Below are 21,111 nucleotides of genomic sequence, written 5' to 3'. Positions count from 1 at the left end.
TTGGTGGTGACTTAGAACAGGTGGTCTAACAAAAATTTGATACCAATTAAAACAAATTCAAGCAAATTCGGACCTACTTTTTGGTCTTTTGATAGTTCATATCTGAATATGAAGGTATTCTAATAAACTTATTGACAGAAAAGAGACCATACCCGTAATGTTATTTATACTTTTTAAATTTTGAGGTACATCATTTGTCACAAGTTGCACTTCATACATCGAGTTGTCGTTTTACTGGGATTTATATATCGTTATATACAGTATATCACTTACAATGTTAGCCTGTGTCATTTGATGTAAGTCTAATCTAGATGGATTGTCCTATTGAATACGCTCATTAAATACAGTAAATATCTACACAGTGGTTTAGCATAGCATTCCCAACGGTTAGCCTCAATACCCAAAAGAATAATCACAAATCGTAGCACAATTAGCGTACCATTCTTCCGCCGTACGTTTCGTCTCTACTCTCTTTTATTTCGTTTCTACAACTGGCGCCAGAATGTGGCCAAATTTTAGGTCGTTCATGATGAAATAATATAATTGGAAGTTATTAATTTCAAAATCCTATTTCTTTTATATCATAAGTACTTAATAGGATTACTTTGAATTATGTAATAGTAAGTTTATTCATGGACAAGTTGAAAATACCCCATGATTATGAATATTTATATTGTTAACATTAACTGTAAACTAAGGAAAATCAGAAAAGCAAGTTTAATTGGTTTTTTTTGTTGTAAACATTCTAGATAGGTATTTTAATACTTACCATCTTGGTTTTTTTTTTTTTCGTTGTTTCTTTATTTTTTTTTATTTACTGTATATTAATGTTTTCCCTAGAAGTTTTGTTTTTAATATCAACATTATTGTATTATTATATATATGACTTTGTTATACTAGATTAGCTAAACTATAAAAAACAAGTGACCAAGACTTAGCTTATAGCTATTCATCAACATCATTGTAATTATATTTTGTTGTAAATATTTTTGAGTCAAATCATTAGGGAGCTGATTTGAATTCTCCTTTTATTGGAGTGTTGACAACATTAGATACAAGGTATGGTTACGCATCATTTCTCAACCGTTTTCTCACAAAGTATTGTCCTCCATACTTTGAAGTATCCGCAACCTTTTGCGTAGATAATAGGCAATGTTACGCAGCAATCTGTTACCGTGTTTGTTTATGGTTGCCATTAGACAAATTTTTGGCTTATCATTTTAATATTTATGGCCATTCTTAACCAATTGCAATACTTTCTTTGTTTGAGTAGCAAAATGCTTTTAGGATTACTTTGTGATTCTGCTATAGCTTTTTTTAAACAAGAAAAGAATATTATTTTGCCACACATATTCATTGTATAGAATATCTCTTGTCTCACTATACTTAGAAGCTAGTTGCCTTCTTTGCTTACATTGTTTAGTCTGCTTCTTAATAATAAGACAGTATTAACTCTCTTATTTTATTACCGTACATAATGTTATCCTCAATAAAAAATAATTTTATGAAAGCCTGTATTCAGTGCCATATTTTATTTTATAAATTATTATACCCTTGTCAAATTCCCAAGAAAGCTAATTGGAACCTCAATTAACATAATAATTAAATAATGTCTAATAATAGCAGACATGGGTGGCTAGAGCAGCTATATTTACTTTGAATTGATACACAAACCTACATGTCTCAAGTGTGGGTGTATTTTTATTGAACAAATTCAACAATATTTGCGAACAAGCGGTAACAAAATCAGGCCAATTGTTCTATAAATACTCTGTTTGACCATCCACTTGAATCGGTCACTTCAATCTGACCACTTGTTTGAACAAGGTATGTAATTGACCAAATTATTACACGTTATTATGGATATTGTTTAACCCATTTTATTCCAGTCTGTAACATGATACATCAAATACAGTGTAGTACCATACACAGGCCTAGAGAGGGAGTATTGCCTCTTGGGCTACAATCAGAATTTTGTTGGCTGATTATAGTTTCTTTTAGCTAAATTCAATCGCAAGTGGTGTATTACTATTATAACGATGCAACGATTTAAAAAATAAAAAATATTTTTTCCGCTTTGATGGAAATATGTATTATCTTCCACAGGCAATATTACGTTTTTTTGTTTTTATGTATAGCTTTGCTGTAGTACTGTATGTCTATTTTTTGCTCTTCTATGGAACACTCCACTGGCCTACATTTGATTGATTAGTAACATGATGACTATCTAATTTTGTCCATTTTACCATTATTTATTATGATTTTATAAAGTAATTTCTATTTTTAGTATTCTCTAGGTATAAAACAAAATTTGGTATAAAATCTTGTGAGTTTTAAAAAAATGTAAGGAGGAAATTATATTGTGGTTTAAACATGTTTGTAGAGCTTTCATTAATATATTCCTGTTGCTTTGTTAATGTTATACCTATATGAAGAGAATGTATACGGTTACAGTGTGATCGCTTGGAGGTGCTAAGTAGGTCTTGTTTGTGCAAATTTACTCTTTTTCATTCCATTCAACAGACTCAAACGCTTGTTCAAACGTAAAGGCAGAAAATGAGGTTACGCAGAATGCATTTCATTGCTAACTTAAAAAAAACCTCTGACCGCAAATAAACCTTTATGTATTTCACAACGGTAGAAAAGCCCTGCATCTGTCTGTAGTCTTCATGTTTTCAATAAAACGATTCTGAAGACGATTTATTAAAGATTTATATGATAATGAAGGGAATACCTCAAAATAAATAGAACTGGGTTATTTGTAATTTTGGTAAAATAAACCCCAAAGACGGATTCGTTTTTTTTACTTTTCAAATTCCAATTTCACTTTGGGAACAAAGAATGCTTCAGAAATCTTTGGAGGAAAATTATTGACTTGTCAACATAATTTAATAGAAGATAAATAAACAGGAATGTGGCTTCTATGTTTGACATAAAGAAAACCATTTCATGTCTATTTATAGCAATTTTGATTATTTCAGAGTTTATGATTATTTTTTTGAAGTTTCAAGAACAAGGGGGAAATATTTATTATAGCTCAAAATAGGTCAACAGAATTACTGTATTTTAAATTTATATTTATGTTTAAAAAGTATTTTAAATATTTATTTTAATTTTAAATATTTCAGTCGGTTTACGGTAGTTTTCTCCAAGATTCAGTAAATCATTATTTTAAATTAATTCATTTTTAATAATATTTTTCTCTTGGTGGAATTTTCTACTTTCTTCTCTTAATACAAAAGATTGTTTGTAATGTTATTTATATTCAATTATACATTTTTTATCATGTTTGTTTTATATTATTTAATTGTCTGTAAGAAATTTAATGTGAAATAAATACATTTGACCATTAGTTAATGTTGACCAAAACATCGCTCGTTGACAATTCATTAGTTCATTTATTTTGTAGCTTCTGAAACAAGCAGGAAATTATTAGCATGTATTGTATGTAGGAATGTTACGCTCGATAACTTGTATGATTTCCGTCAAAAACAATTTTTGCAGTTGTTCTGGTTGTAAACTTGTTGACACTGTTCGTTAGCTTTATTTCCTTGATAACTATGTTCATTTTACAAACATTTATTTGTTTTCTATTTTATAATCGAGGAAGGAAGACTTGATAATAACAAAAAATCATTAAAAGTATACACTCATTGTGATCTTTTACAGAATAATATTTAAATAAAACATTTTTAAAAATGAATTTGAAGTGAGCGTAATTTAATTTTGTATAAATGTTAAATCCTGGTATTAATGTCAGTGTTAGTTGCTAGGAGACCAAACACAAACGACATTTCCCCACTGTCTTGGTTAAAGGACAGAGGAAGTGTTTTCATCAAGCAGTTTATAATTTTAAAATGAATTCGAACAAAAAAGGACTGAAATGTGATGACATGTATTTTTCTGTTGGTGAAACAATGTAGTGATCATTATGTGCATACACGGACAGAATAAATATGCCATTAATTTAGACTTAAAGGTTTGTGTAATATTAGAAAAGTCGCACAATGAAAATGAGAGAAATTAGTGGAACTATTCACAACTTTTTAAACAAAGGATATATTTGTAACAAATTACATAACACATTGGTGCTGAGGAATTTCATAAATGACTTGATATTTCAAAAGAATTGGCCGTCATTTAATCTATGTAAATCATGTCTGATTTGCTGCGTCATTTTCTACTAATTCTGACCCTCCTTTGGATGCATTTCATATCATTTCTAGCATTTTAAAATTATCTTTTTATTATTGCGTTGTTAAGCTAATCATCATTATGTACGAGTGTGTAGACAAAGAGGCTAGCTAGAAAAGAGGCTAGTTAGAAAAAAAAAAGTTCCTAGATCGTTGCAAATGAAATGGAGTATAAATATACGATTTGATTAGAAAAATCACAAATAATTAAAATTTGTAACAATGACACCTTTCTAAAATCACCTAAATAAATAATTTAAATCTCTGGTTATAGTGATAGTGAGATTTTGAATATACTTATTACAGTCAAAGTCAACCGCGTTAAAAAGTGAGAAAAAAGTACAAATTGTAATTTGCATCTACTACCAGCTCGTCGGCGGCGGAGAATCAGGTATTGAAGATGGTAGAAAGAACCCTGACCTTACTGTTCAGGTGAATAACCACTAACTTATTTTTCCATCAGTAATCTTACAGTGACTAGATTACTTATTTCAGATTGTTATCCTTGGGGAATCGAATCGGCTTCTTTCCCCACACTGCCGAAACGAAAACCCGTCTAATTCACTGTTACACTTGAGCCGTTCGAGCAAGATGACGAAGCTTGAATTATTGATGAATCTTTGTGATTGCTTCGGTTCGCGCCCATGCGATACTGACTTGTAAAGGCAAGCTAGCGAAACGGCAAACTCTCCTGGGTCGACTGCTTGTTCCATACCATTAACTATTTGTAGTTAGTATGTTGAGTATTGCTTTATACCTTGCTATTGTATCTTTTACTCAATACAATTATTGCCAATGTGCTTTAAACTGTAGATAGGGAATGCTATTCAAGATACTAAGTGATGAAAATAACAACTTCCATTTCCCAGTTGTAGTCCAATTTTTAAAGTTGATGCAATAATTCAATAATCTTAATGCTGTTATTGAGTTGTTTTACAGTATTATTGAGGGTTGGAATGATAAATGTGTGTGTCCAAGCAAAAAAAACAACAATTGTTTGTTTTGGATAACTTAAAGCAGTACATAATGTCAACAGTATAAAAAGTTTCTAATAATGTATAGAATAGACGATACTGTAGGTGTACTATTTTACACTAAAACCTATGTATTAATTGTAGATTAACAAAAATGTCTGCTAAATTGAAGTACATGAGAACAAAATATAGGTAGAGTACACTTTATTGAAACTAAAAATAACTTAAAAGGTGATGAAGTGCACATGTACTAAGAGATTGTTTCAATTGTGACGCTGCAGAGTGTTGTCATCAACACATTTGCCAACGAAATTCTACACTTAAACTGGGGTTTATAACCTTGTGGTTATAATGAGTATTTTTCATTGAGCCATGCTTATAATTTGCAGTATTTATGATGCATTTCATGAGTATTTCTTCATTGATGATCATCCTGTAAATTTCCGCGACTTTGTGTCGACACATTGAAATGGCGCCAGGCTGTAGACTTGTGAACATCCCTGCAATTGTAGTAGTAGATACCATTGTAACTTGATAAAGTAGAAAACATTATTGTAACACATTAAAATGTACAAAGCACTGCAAGGTATATGTATCAAGGATTTATATGTTTCAGTGTGTGTTCACACGTTAACTTACAAACAATACAGACAATAAAAATGTTCCTTTAACAAGATTCGCACAATGTGAACGCAACTTTCACAAAATAATGTTAATTTAAAATTTGTAAAAGAAACTATGAAACGAATGGTGACAACATTAATTACTATGTAATAATAATAATTATTATTATATTATTTTAAATATTATTATACACAAGACAATTAATTATAAATGACATTTACTATTAAAGAAATATTTATCATTAGAATATCTTTCTGTTAGGCTGTTCCAACTGTTTACAGTCTTCAATACAAACGCCATGAAATTACCAATGTAAATTAATGGTATAATATTATTTGGTTACTAAAATGGAACTAACTATTTTCATTAAAGTTTTGTTTGTTTTGAGACCTTTCAAAATATATTTGCTGCTAGTGTGTTTATTTTTAATTCTATACAGCTCAATATTTTATCCTGAAGTTGTTTGCAAGCCCGCCGGTTCATTATAAACTAATTGATCTATTCAGAATTCTGTTTGCTTACTCCTAATCAACTGAATTATAGAAGAATTGATTCTGTAGTTAAGTTTCACCTGAGGCGTTTAACGTGATATCTAAAGATAGGGAAATTTTGAAAATTGGAAGAACTATTAATGTATAGTAATGACTATGTAACCAATAGTATACTAAACAAACTTATTATTGATTTTAGAAAGTCGTAGAGCAACCAGACACACCTTGTATACAGAGTAAATAATTAAGGACACCATCTGCCATAAAAACATGTTAGAATGTAGATAACTTTGAATGTTTTTAGGTCTAGTTTGTGTTGCAATTGTGTTTCAATTCTTGTAAAAGTTTCCATCAGTAAGTTTGTCTTATTTAATATTTAGTAAATTTGGATTAAGATTTATAATACTAGTATAATAAAATAATTTTAACAAGATCATATAAAACAATACAAATAAATAATAATAACAGATTAATATTGTTTGATAATGTAAATATAAATATCTTTATTTTGTTATTCACCGTAGTCTAAAAGTAGTAATTGAATAATTTTAGTGATTAAGTGTAATGATTATTTAATATTACTTATTATTAGGTTGGAAGGAGCACTTTATTCTTATTGACTGAAAAAAAGTCCAATATGTTACGCAGAATCTGTATTTTTATTTTTAAACAAACGTATCAAATTCGCCAATAACAATATCAGTGTTTTGTATTGAAGAAGCAATGATATTTTATTTTTCAAGTCACTTTCAATCGTTGTGTTTAATTACAAAATGCCCGTTAGATGTGAAATTCAGATTTTAATTACTTTGTTTCATTAGATTTGCTCTGATTAGAAAGCCAGACACCTGAGGCGTTCCAATGCTTGGTATATTACAAACAAAAGAAGACCAAATCAACTAGAAAATGGAATTATAAACCAAAAAGAAACATCATTTTCTTCTCATATTTATCTTCTTATAATTGTGAATTAAGGTCTGATTACTGACTACTGACACTCTTGAACGGCAAATAGTAATTTCGTTAATCTTTTCATTTTCGTAAAATTTGTTCTAGTTATTTTATGTGTCTGAGTATATTTTTTTTTCGATTTGTTTTATTGCCATGGCTAAAATATTCACTGGTGATAATAAAATAAATTAAATAAAACAAATACAAAACTGTAAACAAATTAAACCGGTGTCACGTTGCGAATTATAAATTCTAATTTGTTCGTATAAAATCAAGTTATTTTTTTATGAATGTAAGTTGAGAAATCGCAATGAAAGTTTATATGCAATGATTTTGTTGTTCATTTACAATAATTCTTATATTATGAATATTAAAAATGAAAACAAAGCTGACAGAAAGTTTCTTTTCTCACTTAAAATCTAAGGTTGTTATCATAATATGAGTTTGAGCTTTTATTACAATAGTGAATCCATTCAGAGAGCCTCGGCAACGAGTCGATATTAACACATAAAGCACTGTATAGTAGACTAATGCATACTGAGCCATCTGGAGCGCGAGATTGAAAGATAATAATCAAGTGTGTAGTATGTATACGAGAGTTGAATGGATAAGAGATTTGATTAAGGGATATATATAACGTAATAGGGATATAGACACTGCCTTAGGCTGTCTCTCAAAGATTTTCTTTCTCCATTGATGAACAATGTTGCTTAAGGCTAAAACATTAGCTCGCATTAGCCTTGCGACGACCAGGCATGTAAAGATAACCATTGAATGTAGTATCTGCAATATACACATTCTTTATAATATCTAATTCACAGATAATTGGATAATTAGAAATTATAAGATATCGAGTACATTGGGTTTTTATTAGGTATTGATATCTAATTTTCGAGTCCGGTGATCTTGCGTCTTTCGATCTCTCCTTTTATAACACTCAATAGCTAATCCACAAGAAGATTAGCTCAACGTAACTCGATCCGTTTCACCGACACGTTAATGTACGAGGTAATTTGCTGTAGGGGTGTGTGTTTTAGGAAGAATGAAACTGGAGAAATGTATTAAATATGATCAAATTATGTTTTTGCTTTTATGACATTTAGAAGCTAGCTAGCGACGATCATGTTACCTTATCAGGTCATCAACCAATGTAAAGAAAATAAAATTGTAGCAATAGTAAATTGGGTTAAGGTTAGATCTTTTCTGCTCGTGTAATTCAGATGTGTCAAAGAAAAACAAGCAATTACGCACTGATAATGCACAATATTTGTATAATCAAACGCAATTAGAAATCGCAATTTGCTGGACAACCAAAAAAGTCCTTATCCTTATTTGTGGTGTAATAATATAAAAATGATTAAATTTATTAATAGCGGAAATGTATATGGTTTACATATTTATATTTTGTAATATGAGTAAGTATGATAAATATAAGCATGTACTTTCATGAAACACATTCTTATTGTCGGGTTTCATCACAAGAAACACATTTTTCCAGATTAATGTCATTATTTTGTCCAAAAGAGGCGATTTAAAATTTGAAACTCCGCAGATAAAAATATTTACTTGAATATAAATCAGATTGTCTCCACTAGCACTAGATGATATTAGATGATTTTTGTTGTTATTTTATTCTTCATCTAATTTTAATGACAAAAGACCATATTGTGCTAATAATATTATGAAGTAATTTAATATCAAATAACCATAATAATATCAGTAACCATAATAAAAGAAGTCAATTATTGTTTACCCTAGTGTCATCAATTTGATACGATAGCTAGAAGCAGGTTTGACCGCCGCCGGTCAGCCATAAAGTGACCTGTACTTGTTGTTTATCCTTTCTTATCAGATTCAATAAGATATATTCCCATGTTGATTATTTAATATTATACCTTATGACAAGTGAGACATTGACTAAACACGATCACTTTGAATACCACTCTTATTAGAATACTATCCAGCTATTTAAAGTCAGCTCTAAATTTTCATTTATCCCGATTGACCGGTTGTCAATTGACCGAAGTAGTAAATTGGCCGATAAAGTTATGAGAACGCTCTTTTGCTTGTCATTTATATATGCATATTTATTCATAGGTTTCTCGTATTCAAAGATGTATGTTATTTCCTGCGTGTGATTTTCACTATATTTCTTAAATTATTGTTATTAGGCTACAAAGTCTATCGCTGTATTATCTTTGTTTTCCTGATTTTAATCACAACTATTGTTTTTAGTAAGTTGAGAAAAAATTGCAAAATAAAAATGTGTTAACAGTACTAGTTTTCAATCAAAGATTTTACTTTTTATTACATAATGTTAATTTAAATTTTTTAATAAATCTTTTTAAAAAATTTATATTTATACTGTATACTCAATTCTACATTGTTTATATTTTTCAGATTCTTTTTGAAATTCTTTTTGAAGTGTAACCAGAATTGTTTGAAGAATGCAGGAAATCCACGGGATATGCGACGATTTCAGGTGAGTACGATAACATTGGACGCTTTAATTACGTAAAATTAAACAATTTGTACCAAACAGGAATGTAGTCAACATTTGATTGTATATTTCTGGAAACTTAAGTACTGTACATAGATATGCGTATGTGATAATTTATACATATGTGTGTAGGTTCGCGTGACTTTATAATTTATTCATAAACACGTACCTACACCTGGAATGAACACATCTCAATTGACCCTATCACCAATAACATCAGAACAAGGACACGGCTGTAATATTAAACACTAAAGCTATTCAATTTCTGCAACTAGAGCGGCATTTAACACGTAAATATACCACGCCATGATGTTTAATCAAGTAAACCTGCCTAGCCAGCTTATGGCGTTAGTTTTCAATTTACAGACTCAACTCATTCTCTTAATACCCGATACGCCAGTACAAATACTAATAAGACGTTTTTTAATTGGGTTAATTCAACAATTGAATTTCATGCCTTATTGTGACGATTGTCTTGTAGACGAAGGATGTGAAATTATGTTAAGATGAATTGCTGTTGTTACTACTACTAGATATTCTAAAAATAATATTTCAAAGAGTGATTCGTAAGCTAAAACATAATCCTTAAGGAAAATCCACAAGATTGTTTATTAATAATATGAAATGCAGTAGTTACATAACAATTATTAAAAAAGCAAAATATGTCTTTAAAATATCAGTCATTTAGCAGATTAAATATTTTTCGTTAAATATTCTTCAACAAAATATTGGATTTAACTTGAAATAGAAAAAAAAAATCATAATTGTATAATTATATATTCCATATCAAAAAGGGCTTAAAATGAGAAATCTCCTGGCAACCATGCATGAAATTTATGTTTTGCTACTTTGATCGTGCTTATGCGAATTTGAAACCATTTTGATTCAAAGAAAAGTAGTGAAATATATTATTAGCTTGGATCGTGTTAAATATAATATTCATAACGTAACATAACACCAGGGTGCATTTGTGATGCTCTAAATGCTTCAAAATTACACAAATCTCTTTCCCAAAGTTGTAAAAAAAATAACGTGTGGCCGCTGTAACCTTGAGAGACACTTATCACAGAGGAATATAGAAAATAGAAAAATATGTCATATTTGCTCATATTAATTCTATGTTTTATATTTTATTTTATTAGTCAATAACATTAAATTTGAATATATCAGCTTTCTTCGAACTTTAGAAAGGTTATGATGAAAGATTCTAAAGAATTGAAATATGTATTGTGAAATATAATATATATAAAGAATATTTAAAAAGAACATACTTGTTAATTTCAAAGAAACAATTACAATTTAAAGATATATTGTTCCCCTAAAAAATAGTTTTTTCAAATTTTTTGTTTAATATGCCATTTTAATGTCACAATATTTATTCACTTTGACCAAAAACTGGAAAAATATTTCACCTGAAAAAATGTAACTTAAACCAAAAAATTGTCTGGTCTGGGTTGTTTTTTTAACAGAAGCAAATAACTTTATTAAAACTGCAAAATGGCATATTTAAAGTCTGATTTTATTCATCTTAATTTTTCATGTTTTTGGAGGACAATACATCTTTAAATAAAAACAAAATAATAAACTGTCCAATACAGTATACTAGTATTACTAGATAATGATAAATAGTATTTATTAGAACATACACATCTACAGTACTAAAAAGTTTTAATCTTGTGTAAGGAAAATACTGTATGTTTAATTCATCTTTTTTTGTATGTGTAGGTTGTTATCGCAACAACACCAAATGTCGACGGCCATGTTTTGTCCGTTTCTGATAACATGTTTGTCCACAACAACTCCAAACACGGCCGACGAGCTCGTCGTTTGGATCCATCAGAAGGAGGTAAGTCAGTCACGTTCTTGTACGTCATCACCAAAATTTAGCTAGCGTGGTTTAAGTGAAAAATCAATCGTAATTAATTGGAAGTCGGGAGACTGAATTGAAACTTTACATTAGATTTGAAAATTATCATTTCCATCTCGTCGAGAAGTTCGTATCCATATTTTGTAATTATATACAAAATAATATTTGGATGTCAATATTTATGTTTTACAAATGCTACCAATATTTAATATATATTGTTTTTATACGAGTGTTGTACATCAACGTACGAGTATTCTCAACACATGTCCCACGTGAGGAGAGCAACGGGAGTTATTCTCAGTCGCGTGTAGAGTGTTTGCAACAACAGTCGCAATCATTAATCACCATCAAAAATGAACAATTCCAACTCAAGATGCTCAAGATTCAAACATTGACTTCAGTCGATACGTTATTGGCGTCTCTAAATCATACCAAGCATTGTGTGCAACATAAACTTGTCAGCGTTTCTTCAAAGTTAATTGTATCACAAAAATATTAAAAAAATACAAAGTTGATAGAAATGTCTCGCGTTCCTTGACTCTCTCTTTATTGTTTAAAAACAATTTTATTGAACAGATGCATTTTGTATGTGAATTTTTTATTATTTTGTTTACATTAAACTCGCTGAGTTTTATTTAATTGATGTGAAGCACAAATTATTTATGTTTTTAATTAATCATTTTTAGCAAAATTAATTTGACATCTTTTCAGCAACTCCTTGCATCAAAGCTATAAGTCCGAGTGAAGGGTGGACCAATGGTGGCGCTACAGTTATAATCGTTGGAGACAACTTCTTTGACGGTTTACAAGTAGTGTTCGGGACGATGATTGTTTGGAGCGAGGTAATTCATTTGTCAATCAATACAAGTTTATCAATTGTTTCTTTAAGATTAGCCGAACGCCTGCAGATAATCTGTTTGGAAACCGAAATCATTTGGGATTATATTTTAACGATAGATGATGTTATGATAACGCTGATTTCATCAAAGTAGTTCTAATTTTGGAGGTAACATCCGGAACAGGCAAATGTGCTTTGTGTTGTCAACCAAAACTGTTCATTAACCTTCAATTGAGACTGAATAACAACATCTGATATATCACAATATTCCTCCTTCTATAGAACTATGTAGAATTCTTTTTTTTTTGAAAAGGTTCATTTTTAAAAAAGGAATGTGATAAAATAAAAAGTGAATGGATAAATTATATGTAGTATAACCATATAACCAACTTATTTCTCCATGGTGTAAATAGTAATAATAATGTACTGTAAATAGTAGAACAAGATGTAGTTTTATGAATGAGAAATGGAACAAATGTTTTGCATGGGAAGAGCTCTTCCCTGGTTTCACTTTTGAAGTTTTCATCAGAGGATACCTACCGTAAAGTAATATAACGCCATTTGTTTGGAAAAAATTTCAAATCTCTTAAGATACAAAACTTTAATATTTTGTATAATTTTTGTTACAGTTAATCACGTCACATGCCATCCGTGTACAGACGCCTCCTAGGCACATACCGGGTGTGGTTGAGGTAACACTGTCGTACAAATCCAAGCAGTTTTGTAAGGGAGCGCCAGGCAGGTTTGTGTACGTGTCATTAACGGATCCAACCATCGATTACGGGTTTCAACGACTTAGTAAGTTAGTACCTCGTCATCCAGGTGATCCAGAGAGACTTCCAAAGGTGAGTGGACAGACAGGTGTTTTATTCTACTTATGCAAATGAGTAGCAAGGCATTAAATTGGAACAAGTATACGAAAATAAAAATACTGCAAAGTTAAAAGTTATAATAAAATATTTTCGGACAAAATAAAGCTTTTTCCGTTGTTATTTATTTATGATAATTATTAAACAGTTTTTTTTTAAAGTCGGTTTTGCAGCTATAGTGATAATTTCTTTAAATTTAATCAATGGTATTAAATCATTCACACAATAAACTTGTTAAATCTATATTTTTTAAATGAAATTTTTTGATTTATAGAATGTCTTTCAAATATTCAAACTTTAAGACAACTCTAAACTTGTTTGTTTTGTGAAGAATACTACCAAAATATTTGAAACAATATCTGTATAATAAAGATAGTTTATGATTATGAAAGAATATACTCGTGAAACTAGAAAACAAATTTATTTTTATAGTTTAGGAACCACGAATGTGAGCCAAACAAAAGTTTCCCATTAACAACAAATGTTCAATTTTACGACGTATACGCTTTGACTTCTTTGCGGAAAACATGAACATAAAAATCTGATACACCTTCTGAAGATTGCGCTTCTCATTAATTTTACAGGAAATTATTCTCAAGAGGGCGGCAGACCTGGCTGAAGCGATTTACAGCAGCATGCCACGGAATCAACTGCCAGGCCTAGGTACTCCGAGATCTCCAGCCATCAATAACACTCCTCCTGTTTCCGGTAGTTTGATGCCGGTTAACCATCCCTTCGGTAGCCAACTGTCCGTAGCAGATCATCATGATAGTAGCGAACAATCAGGTTTGTCTACGACAGGTCTACTAAAACACATTTTAGCTACCTTTTGTACATTTTTGTTGGTTATAAAAACCTCATTAAAGAGACAAAGAACATGAAATGACTTGTGTGTTTTCCCTTGGCTTGTTCTCTCAACAGCTGTTGCATGTTTTTTTATCTTACCTGTTTCAAATATTTTGAGTTATTTTTATATCAATAAAACATGAGGAATATCATAATGACTTTTTATTAAACTACTGTGTATGCTATAATATTAATATTTTTTTTTTTTCTATTTTTACATTTGTTTACTGTTTTTTATTTAAAATTTATTAATTAACTAATAACATAATATTAATTTTTCTTTGATTATGTATATGTTTTTATACGTTTATTTTTTTCTCTTTGCCCAGGATTTTCAAGAGTACAACCCACGACCCTGTCACCTAGAGGGTACCCATCTGGTCTGTCCACTCATTCAAATGGTAGCTCAGGTTCCTACTCCTCATCAGCAATGAACGGCTATGGGCCGACTAATGGGCTCTCCAACATGGGAGTACCGTCATCGCCGGGCATTTTCAACGGTGCACCAAGTAAGTCTACTGTTTCATTTTCACACACCCAAACATTATTATTTAACCCTGGTAAGGAATGAACCCAGGAACGCAAAGATCTCAACTGCCATTTGATTTATATTCTCATATGGGTTACTTCTTACTAATATGCAAATACAAATTACCCAATCCAGTTCATAGAGTCAGTAGATAAAAAAATCAATTTTAAAATACATAAGCATGAATATGTGTTATTACCAGTGTATAAATAAGGGAACATATTCAATGTGTGAGTGCCACTTCAGATGCGGTTCAGAAGAGAATTTTTTTAATAAGGTTAAATTCTCCGCTTAAAACAATCCACTTTTTTTGACATGCTTGCTTTTTTGTTGTGTATCATATTATCTCCCGATCCAAGTGAAAGTGTGTTCAACTTTCAAGTTGTTGTTGCATTTATCCACCGAAGTGAATGGCAATATTACAGCTCTTGTCTGCTTTCTTTATTTTTATTTCTGCTTCACACGTTATTCATACTTTTTTGCTCAAACATTCTCTCTTTTGTTGTACTTCCACACACACATTTTTTTGTTTTTCTTTTTCTTTTCTGCTTTCGCTAGCAGTAATTCCTTCCTCACCGACTGCGCCCCAAACCCCAAGCAGTTCGGGCGAAAATCAGGCCACGCACGCAACTACTCCGGGGATATTCTCGTTCTCGCCCGCCAACATGATCACGGCCGTTAAACAGAAGAGTGCTTTTGCACCGGTTATTCGGTGTCCGTCCAGCCCATCCAATGTTGGCACTAATCAAGGTGAGGTTTACCGGCAGCTGTCTTTGCAATCCAAAATGCCTCTATTCTAACCCTGCATTCCACCTGCTTTCACTGTGGCTTGCTAACCATTGCATGATTTATGTTTTTATCACCTTATTCACATTTTCCTTAACCCACTTTCCTTATTTTTTACTAACATTTCCCTCTTTGCAGATTTGGTGTCGTTAGTTCTATTCATAGAACAGTGTTTAAATTTGAAACATGTTTTCGTTTCCACATGTATTTTGGGAAAATTTTAAACAAAATTCAGAATGAGAAATGAATATGTTTTTGATATGGTGCCTAAAATAACTTTAGAACATTAAAGTAGAATATAGATTATTAGAATAACATGTCAAATACCTAAACTTAATTATAATGTTAGTTTGTTTTCCTCAAGTTAACTAATCGTAGTGTTATTAGAAGTAGAATATTAACAATATCAAAGTTAACAATAGTATTATTAATCATTAATTTTTTCAATAATTATTACACGTATATAAATTTTGGTGTAAACGACAGAAATCTGTTTGTACAAGCTTTTAAAAAATTCTCAGTTTAGTTGGCGGGTGGAGCATTTTTGTTGGTGGCGCTACATGAACACAAAGTGTATATAAATAAATATACAATCGATATATATTAAAATTTCATTTCACCGATCACGCACTCATTCCATGTTTTGTCTTCATATTAATGAGCACATTTTAATTTCAATGCTATTTGCTTTTTCTTAAAACAAAAGCATACCGCCACAATTCCATTGTTGCACCTCCTATCTTCAATACAACTTTGATTATGTTTAATGGGTGTAATTAGGTCACCTTCTGTGCCTGTCAAATAATTGCCATCTATCATATCATAACAATTGGAGATAGGTTTAATGAGTATCTGAAGATAAGATGGTTAGGCCAATAGGTTTTTATGAAAAAAAATAAATGAATTTTTATTCCTTTTTTCTTTCTTCATGCGCCAATTCTATCAAATTTAGTTAGTTATTAAAATGCTACTTGATAGAAATTAAATTGATGATTGTTATTTTGTAAGTCATGTTGGTAGTGATAATTTTTTTCTAAAATTCATTTATTTTATCATTCTTAAAGGGAAAACATGGTCGTGGTCCTGGTGAAGCGAAACAATAGGAAACAGAAGTTAGTTAATTCTCCTTTTTTTTCTTTTAAAACTGCAAACAAAAATGTTTAATAATTTAGAATTATTAATAATTTTAATAATAGGATAGATTCATAAACTACATTTTTACAATACTTTTAAATATTTTATAGTTAAATAAATTAAGAAATTAGAAATTTTAAGTAAGTTGGCAAAAGAAGTTTTTAAAATCTTTCCGCAAGCTTTTCGTAAAATATGCATGGCAGTTGCTAACACGTTTGACAAATCTGAGTAAACATTCATTGAAATGGGTTTGAAAAATACAACCATGCTCTTTGAAATAATTATAATTTCGAGCAAAAAAAAATGTTTACACAATTTTATTCTGCCAGAATATTGTTGTCACAAATATTTTATGTTTGGTTTCAGGATATTAAATAGAAATAATATTTTTCAATTCATAATTCTTAATAAATGTGTTTTTATTTAACAGGGAATACTGCTATGATGTCGCCGCCGTCGTTCTGTGGAGTGGGCGGTCCATTTGCTTTACCCACATGCAGTGGCTCATATAGCAGTCATATCGATAGCCCACCAAAATAGCTGAAATATACAAAAATATATGAAAAAAAAAACATTTATAAATCAGGAAAAGGAACTACTGTATAGACTTAGTTGTGACAACGTTTTTTCTGGAGCTCACAAATAAAAAGTAGTGATGACGACGCAGCCAATATGAACAAATTCTGAAATAACATTGTCTTCAACAGATGTGGATCACCTGATCATGTGAGCAGACATGTGGTCAGTCATGTGACATTGGGATGGGAGGGTGAATATTAGCAATGAGATTTTTAGGAAAATGTTTTTATATTCTCGCATTGTATTCTGGACATTTAGAATTAAGTTATTAGAAAATATACAGAACAATTTTATACAAGATAATACTGAGCATGATTTTACTGGACGCATGAACAAAAAGGGCACAAAAAGGGCACAATGATTTGCTGCATTTGAAATAGTAAAACATATTTTTTTGTGTTCTGGTTGATTCCATGATATATGAAGATGTGTGTGAGTGTAGGTATGCCAAAGCACTGGTAGAGGAGATGATGATGATGATGATGATTATGATGTTGATGATTATGATGTTGATGATTGTTTTGCAAAACATGTAACATACAACCGAACATTAAACATAACCCTATGTGTATTTTTTACAAACTTTAAAGTTAGTTTTGTCAGATCAGTATGTTTAGAATATATTTGGTGTGTTACTATGGTAATTTAAGGTTAGGTTAGACCAATGATTAAAGTGTTGTTATAATATTTTTTTATTATGTATTATTGGTATTATTAAAATCTTATATTAGACATTCATCAGACATTAACAAAAGAAACATTTCCATGTTAGCAACATGAGTTGTTTACATACAATTCCATGTGATTATACATTACTAATGCTCAGATGTATAATTAATAGCAAATAGTTTTCAGACATGTTTTAATGGTAGAACATTTTTAAGCCATTAATTTGTCAGGATAAAATAAAGTTTAACTAATTTTATACCTCATTTACTTACCAGAATTTTGATCAACTATTTCTGCTTAAGTGGCATAGCAAACTTACTTAAAGTGAATTGTATGTCTATTGGTACTTCGGTAAAATAGCAAACTCCTATTTGTACCTAAGTGTAATAGTAGATGTCTATTGGTACTTAAGTGAAATATCAAACTTCTATTTGTACTTATGTATGATAGTAGATATCTATAATTGGTACTTAGGTGAAATAACAAAGTTCTAATTGCACTTAAGTGAAATAACGTTTGAAATGAAATTTGCATGTTGGAAGACGGCTCATGAGTCAACTGTAAATATTGGCTTGGAAAAAAATACTTTGGATTGAAATGGAACATAAATTTATGGATGTTGGCTTTATTTTTGTAAAATGCTTCCCAGTCTATGTATTCATGTTAATTATATATAACCAATATTATTTTAAATATCCATGATAGGTGTTTAATTTTTTAAAAACAAAGAATCTTGTTGTTTTACTTAATAAGAGAAACTGGTGACCAAATTTTGTAATGAAAAAATAACAATATTATTTTAAAAAGTCGTACCAATTGCCTGTATGGAGGTGGTGACAATCCAGTATCAATAACAATAATACTTTTATGAGATGGTTTACAATTCTTCCATTCTAATTCTGTTCACCTGTGCTGCAGTACCTCTTGCCAGGAATCAAGCCTGGACAACGATTTCCTGATTTATGTTTTAATTTCAGAATATCGACAACCGATTTATAAATCAACAGCTAAGGAATCTCACTTAGTAGTGTGTTTAGTATTTATAAGTTTATTTTTCAACTAATTTTTAAAGATGTATTGTCCCCCAAAAACATGAAAAATGAAGATGAATAAAATCATACTTTAAAATAAGCCCTTTAGCAGTTTTAATAAAGTTATTCATTTCCTTTGAAACAAAAAATGTAATGTTTTCAGTTATAAAAAGACAAAATAAACTGTTAAATTTGACTATTTCTTGCTTTAAATTAAAGGGTTTTTTTCAGTTAAATAATATTGTTTTCAATCCAACTATTACGGTATGTGAATTGTTTTAATTATTTTTTCAGGGGGACAATATATCTTTAATACTTTTTTTTGCACCAGATAATAGTAACTTCACACAATATATTTATGATGCTTTATGACACTTGTATGTAAATTACTATATTATTAAAATTGTATTCTTTTTATGTTATATAAACTGACTTAAATAAAAAATTAAAACATTTTAATAAATAATAAAATTGAATTGCTAAAGTCTTCCAATTCTGCTGAAGACTTTTATGATTTAGAAGACAATAACATTAATAACATTATTACAAATGTACGTTTTAATGTTGCAATTGAATTCATGACCAAATCTGTATGAAATTGTATATATACATTGAAGATGTGTTTTTGATTAGGTTTTATTAATGTGTATTTTGCGATAAATTCAGGGAGAAAACAAATTCTTGGTTTAGATAGGCCTAGTATGTTTTTTTTTCAATTTGATAATACAGGATTGTGTATCCTCTCTTGAGTTTAAGATACCATACTTCATAGCATTAAATGCTACACATTACACTTTTTAAATATTCTCTTTTAGAAAGACAATTTGTTAATAATAATAATCATGTCGCGATTGTTATTTAGTATAGATTATAATAGCTGTATGCATATCCACTTTTTCTAAGGTTTCTTGTACTATATTTGCCCTACTGTTTTATTGTATCTTATGTAGTTAAATATATTGTAATATAATTTGTATGTTCAATTCCAATTATGGTTTGTGAGGGGGTATGGTTGGGGTGGGGGGGTTACGGTAATCAAGTGGGTAGTGATTTGGAGGTAGACATGGGAATGTCTGTAAGAAAGACCTTGCAGGGTAACAAGCAGTATGTAGTATTCGTTTTTAATGTTTTTAAATACAGAACTTTTTATCAAAATTAATTGAAGTAATTATCAATATTTTGACCATATCTGCCTTCAGATAACTATTAAGCTTAAATAATATTTAATCTTGTATAACATTATTGGTTTAGATTTTCTTCATTGATTTAAACCGAAGTTGATTTTAGATAAAGAAACGTTTAAGCAAATAAACAAACAGGGTAGTAATTAGATTGGCACTTTTGACAAAGAATAAGTGCTTATATATTAAGAAAACTGACAAATTTTGAAGTTATTCTACTACTACTACTACTTATGTAGTTTAATTATATTCAGTCTTTTGTTATTTCTATTGATGTGTGAAAAATGCTCTGTAAAGAACCACGTATATTTTTGTTGTTGAAGACGTTACAAAACATACATGTTTGTTTTGTTCTTTTGTTGGCCATGTATATAGTTGCGCTGTGCTGCAGTTTTGTTGGTCTTTTTTCTCATGTATGCTTGTCTTTATTATTGTTTAAATCATCTGAATAAACTATTATAAAACGTTATTATTTTGTGATTTACTACAGCTCTTTAAAATAACAAAATACTTGATATTTTGGCCATTTTTCGAATTATGTTATAGTAACGATTTATGTCAAAAAATAGACAAAACTGGTTACTATAGCATAATTTACATTCGCAGAACCTAATATTCGACTCTGCGCATGTTTATTATGCTATAGTAACTATTTATAACAAAAAATAAAAGGGTCGAAAAATGGCAATTTTTCGAAAATTTTCCTGTACTATAGTACAGGGATTTTTTCAGAAAATGGCCAATTTTCGACCTTTTTATTTTTAGATAAAACTGGTTACTATAGCATAATTGACATGCGCAGAACCTAATATTCGACTCTGCGCATGTTTATTATGCTATAGTAACTATTTATAACAAAAAATAAAAGGGTCAAAAAATGGCAATTTTTCGAAAATTTCCCTGTACTATAGTACAAGGATTTTTCAGAAAATGGCCAATTTTCGACCTTTTTATTTTTAGATAAAACTGGTTACTATAGCATAATTGACATGCGCAGAACTTAATATTCGACTCTTCGCATGTTTATTATGCTATAGTAACTATTTATA

At 30.0% G+C, this 21,111-nt stretch overlaps 1 protein-coding gene across 4 annotated transcripts in view; it reads left to right on the top strand.

Moving 5' to 3' along the window:
- LOC144838682 (transcription factor COE3-like) overlaps positions 1–20,531 on the top strand; it is an 89,845-nt gene extending 69,314 nt beyond the window's left edge. The window contains exons 7-14 of one of the 4 annotated variants that reach the window (XM_078694121.1): positions 9,634–9,715; positions 11,459–11,579; positions 12,312–12,442; positions 13,068–13,283; positions 13,892–14,093; positions 14,483–14,662; positions 15,244–15,432; positions 17,033–20,531. In XM_078694121.1, coding sequence (XP_078550247.1) covers positions 9,634–9,715; positions 11,459–11,579; positions 12,312–12,442; positions 13,068–13,283; positions 13,892–14,093; positions 14,483–14,662; positions 15,244–15,432; positions 17,033–17,142 — 1,231 coding nt within the window. In that variant the 3' untranslated portion in view covers positions 17,143–20,531. Of the gene's footprint in view, positions 1–9,633; positions 9,716–11,458; positions 11,580–12,311; positions 12,443–13,067; positions 13,284–13,891; positions 14,094–14,482; positions 14,663–15,240; positions 15,433–16,532; positions 16,581–17,032 lie in introns of all 4 variants that reach the window. The other 3 variants (XM_078694120.1, XM_078694123.1, XM_078694122.1) reach the window with 3 other exon arrangements.
- The last annotated feature ends 580 nt before the right edge of the window (positions 20,532–21,111 follow it).

This window comes from Antedon bifida, chromosome 3, assembly GCF_963402885.1.
Source record: "Antedon bifida chromosome 3, ecAntBifi1.1, whole genome shotgun sequence".
NCBI classification, from domain to species: Eukaryota; Metazoa; Echinodermata; class Crinoidea; order Comatulida; family Antedonidae; genus Antedon; species Antedon bifida.
The sequence above is the reverse complement of the archived record's forward strand: the minus strand, read 5'-3'. Positions and strand labels throughout refer to the sequence as shown.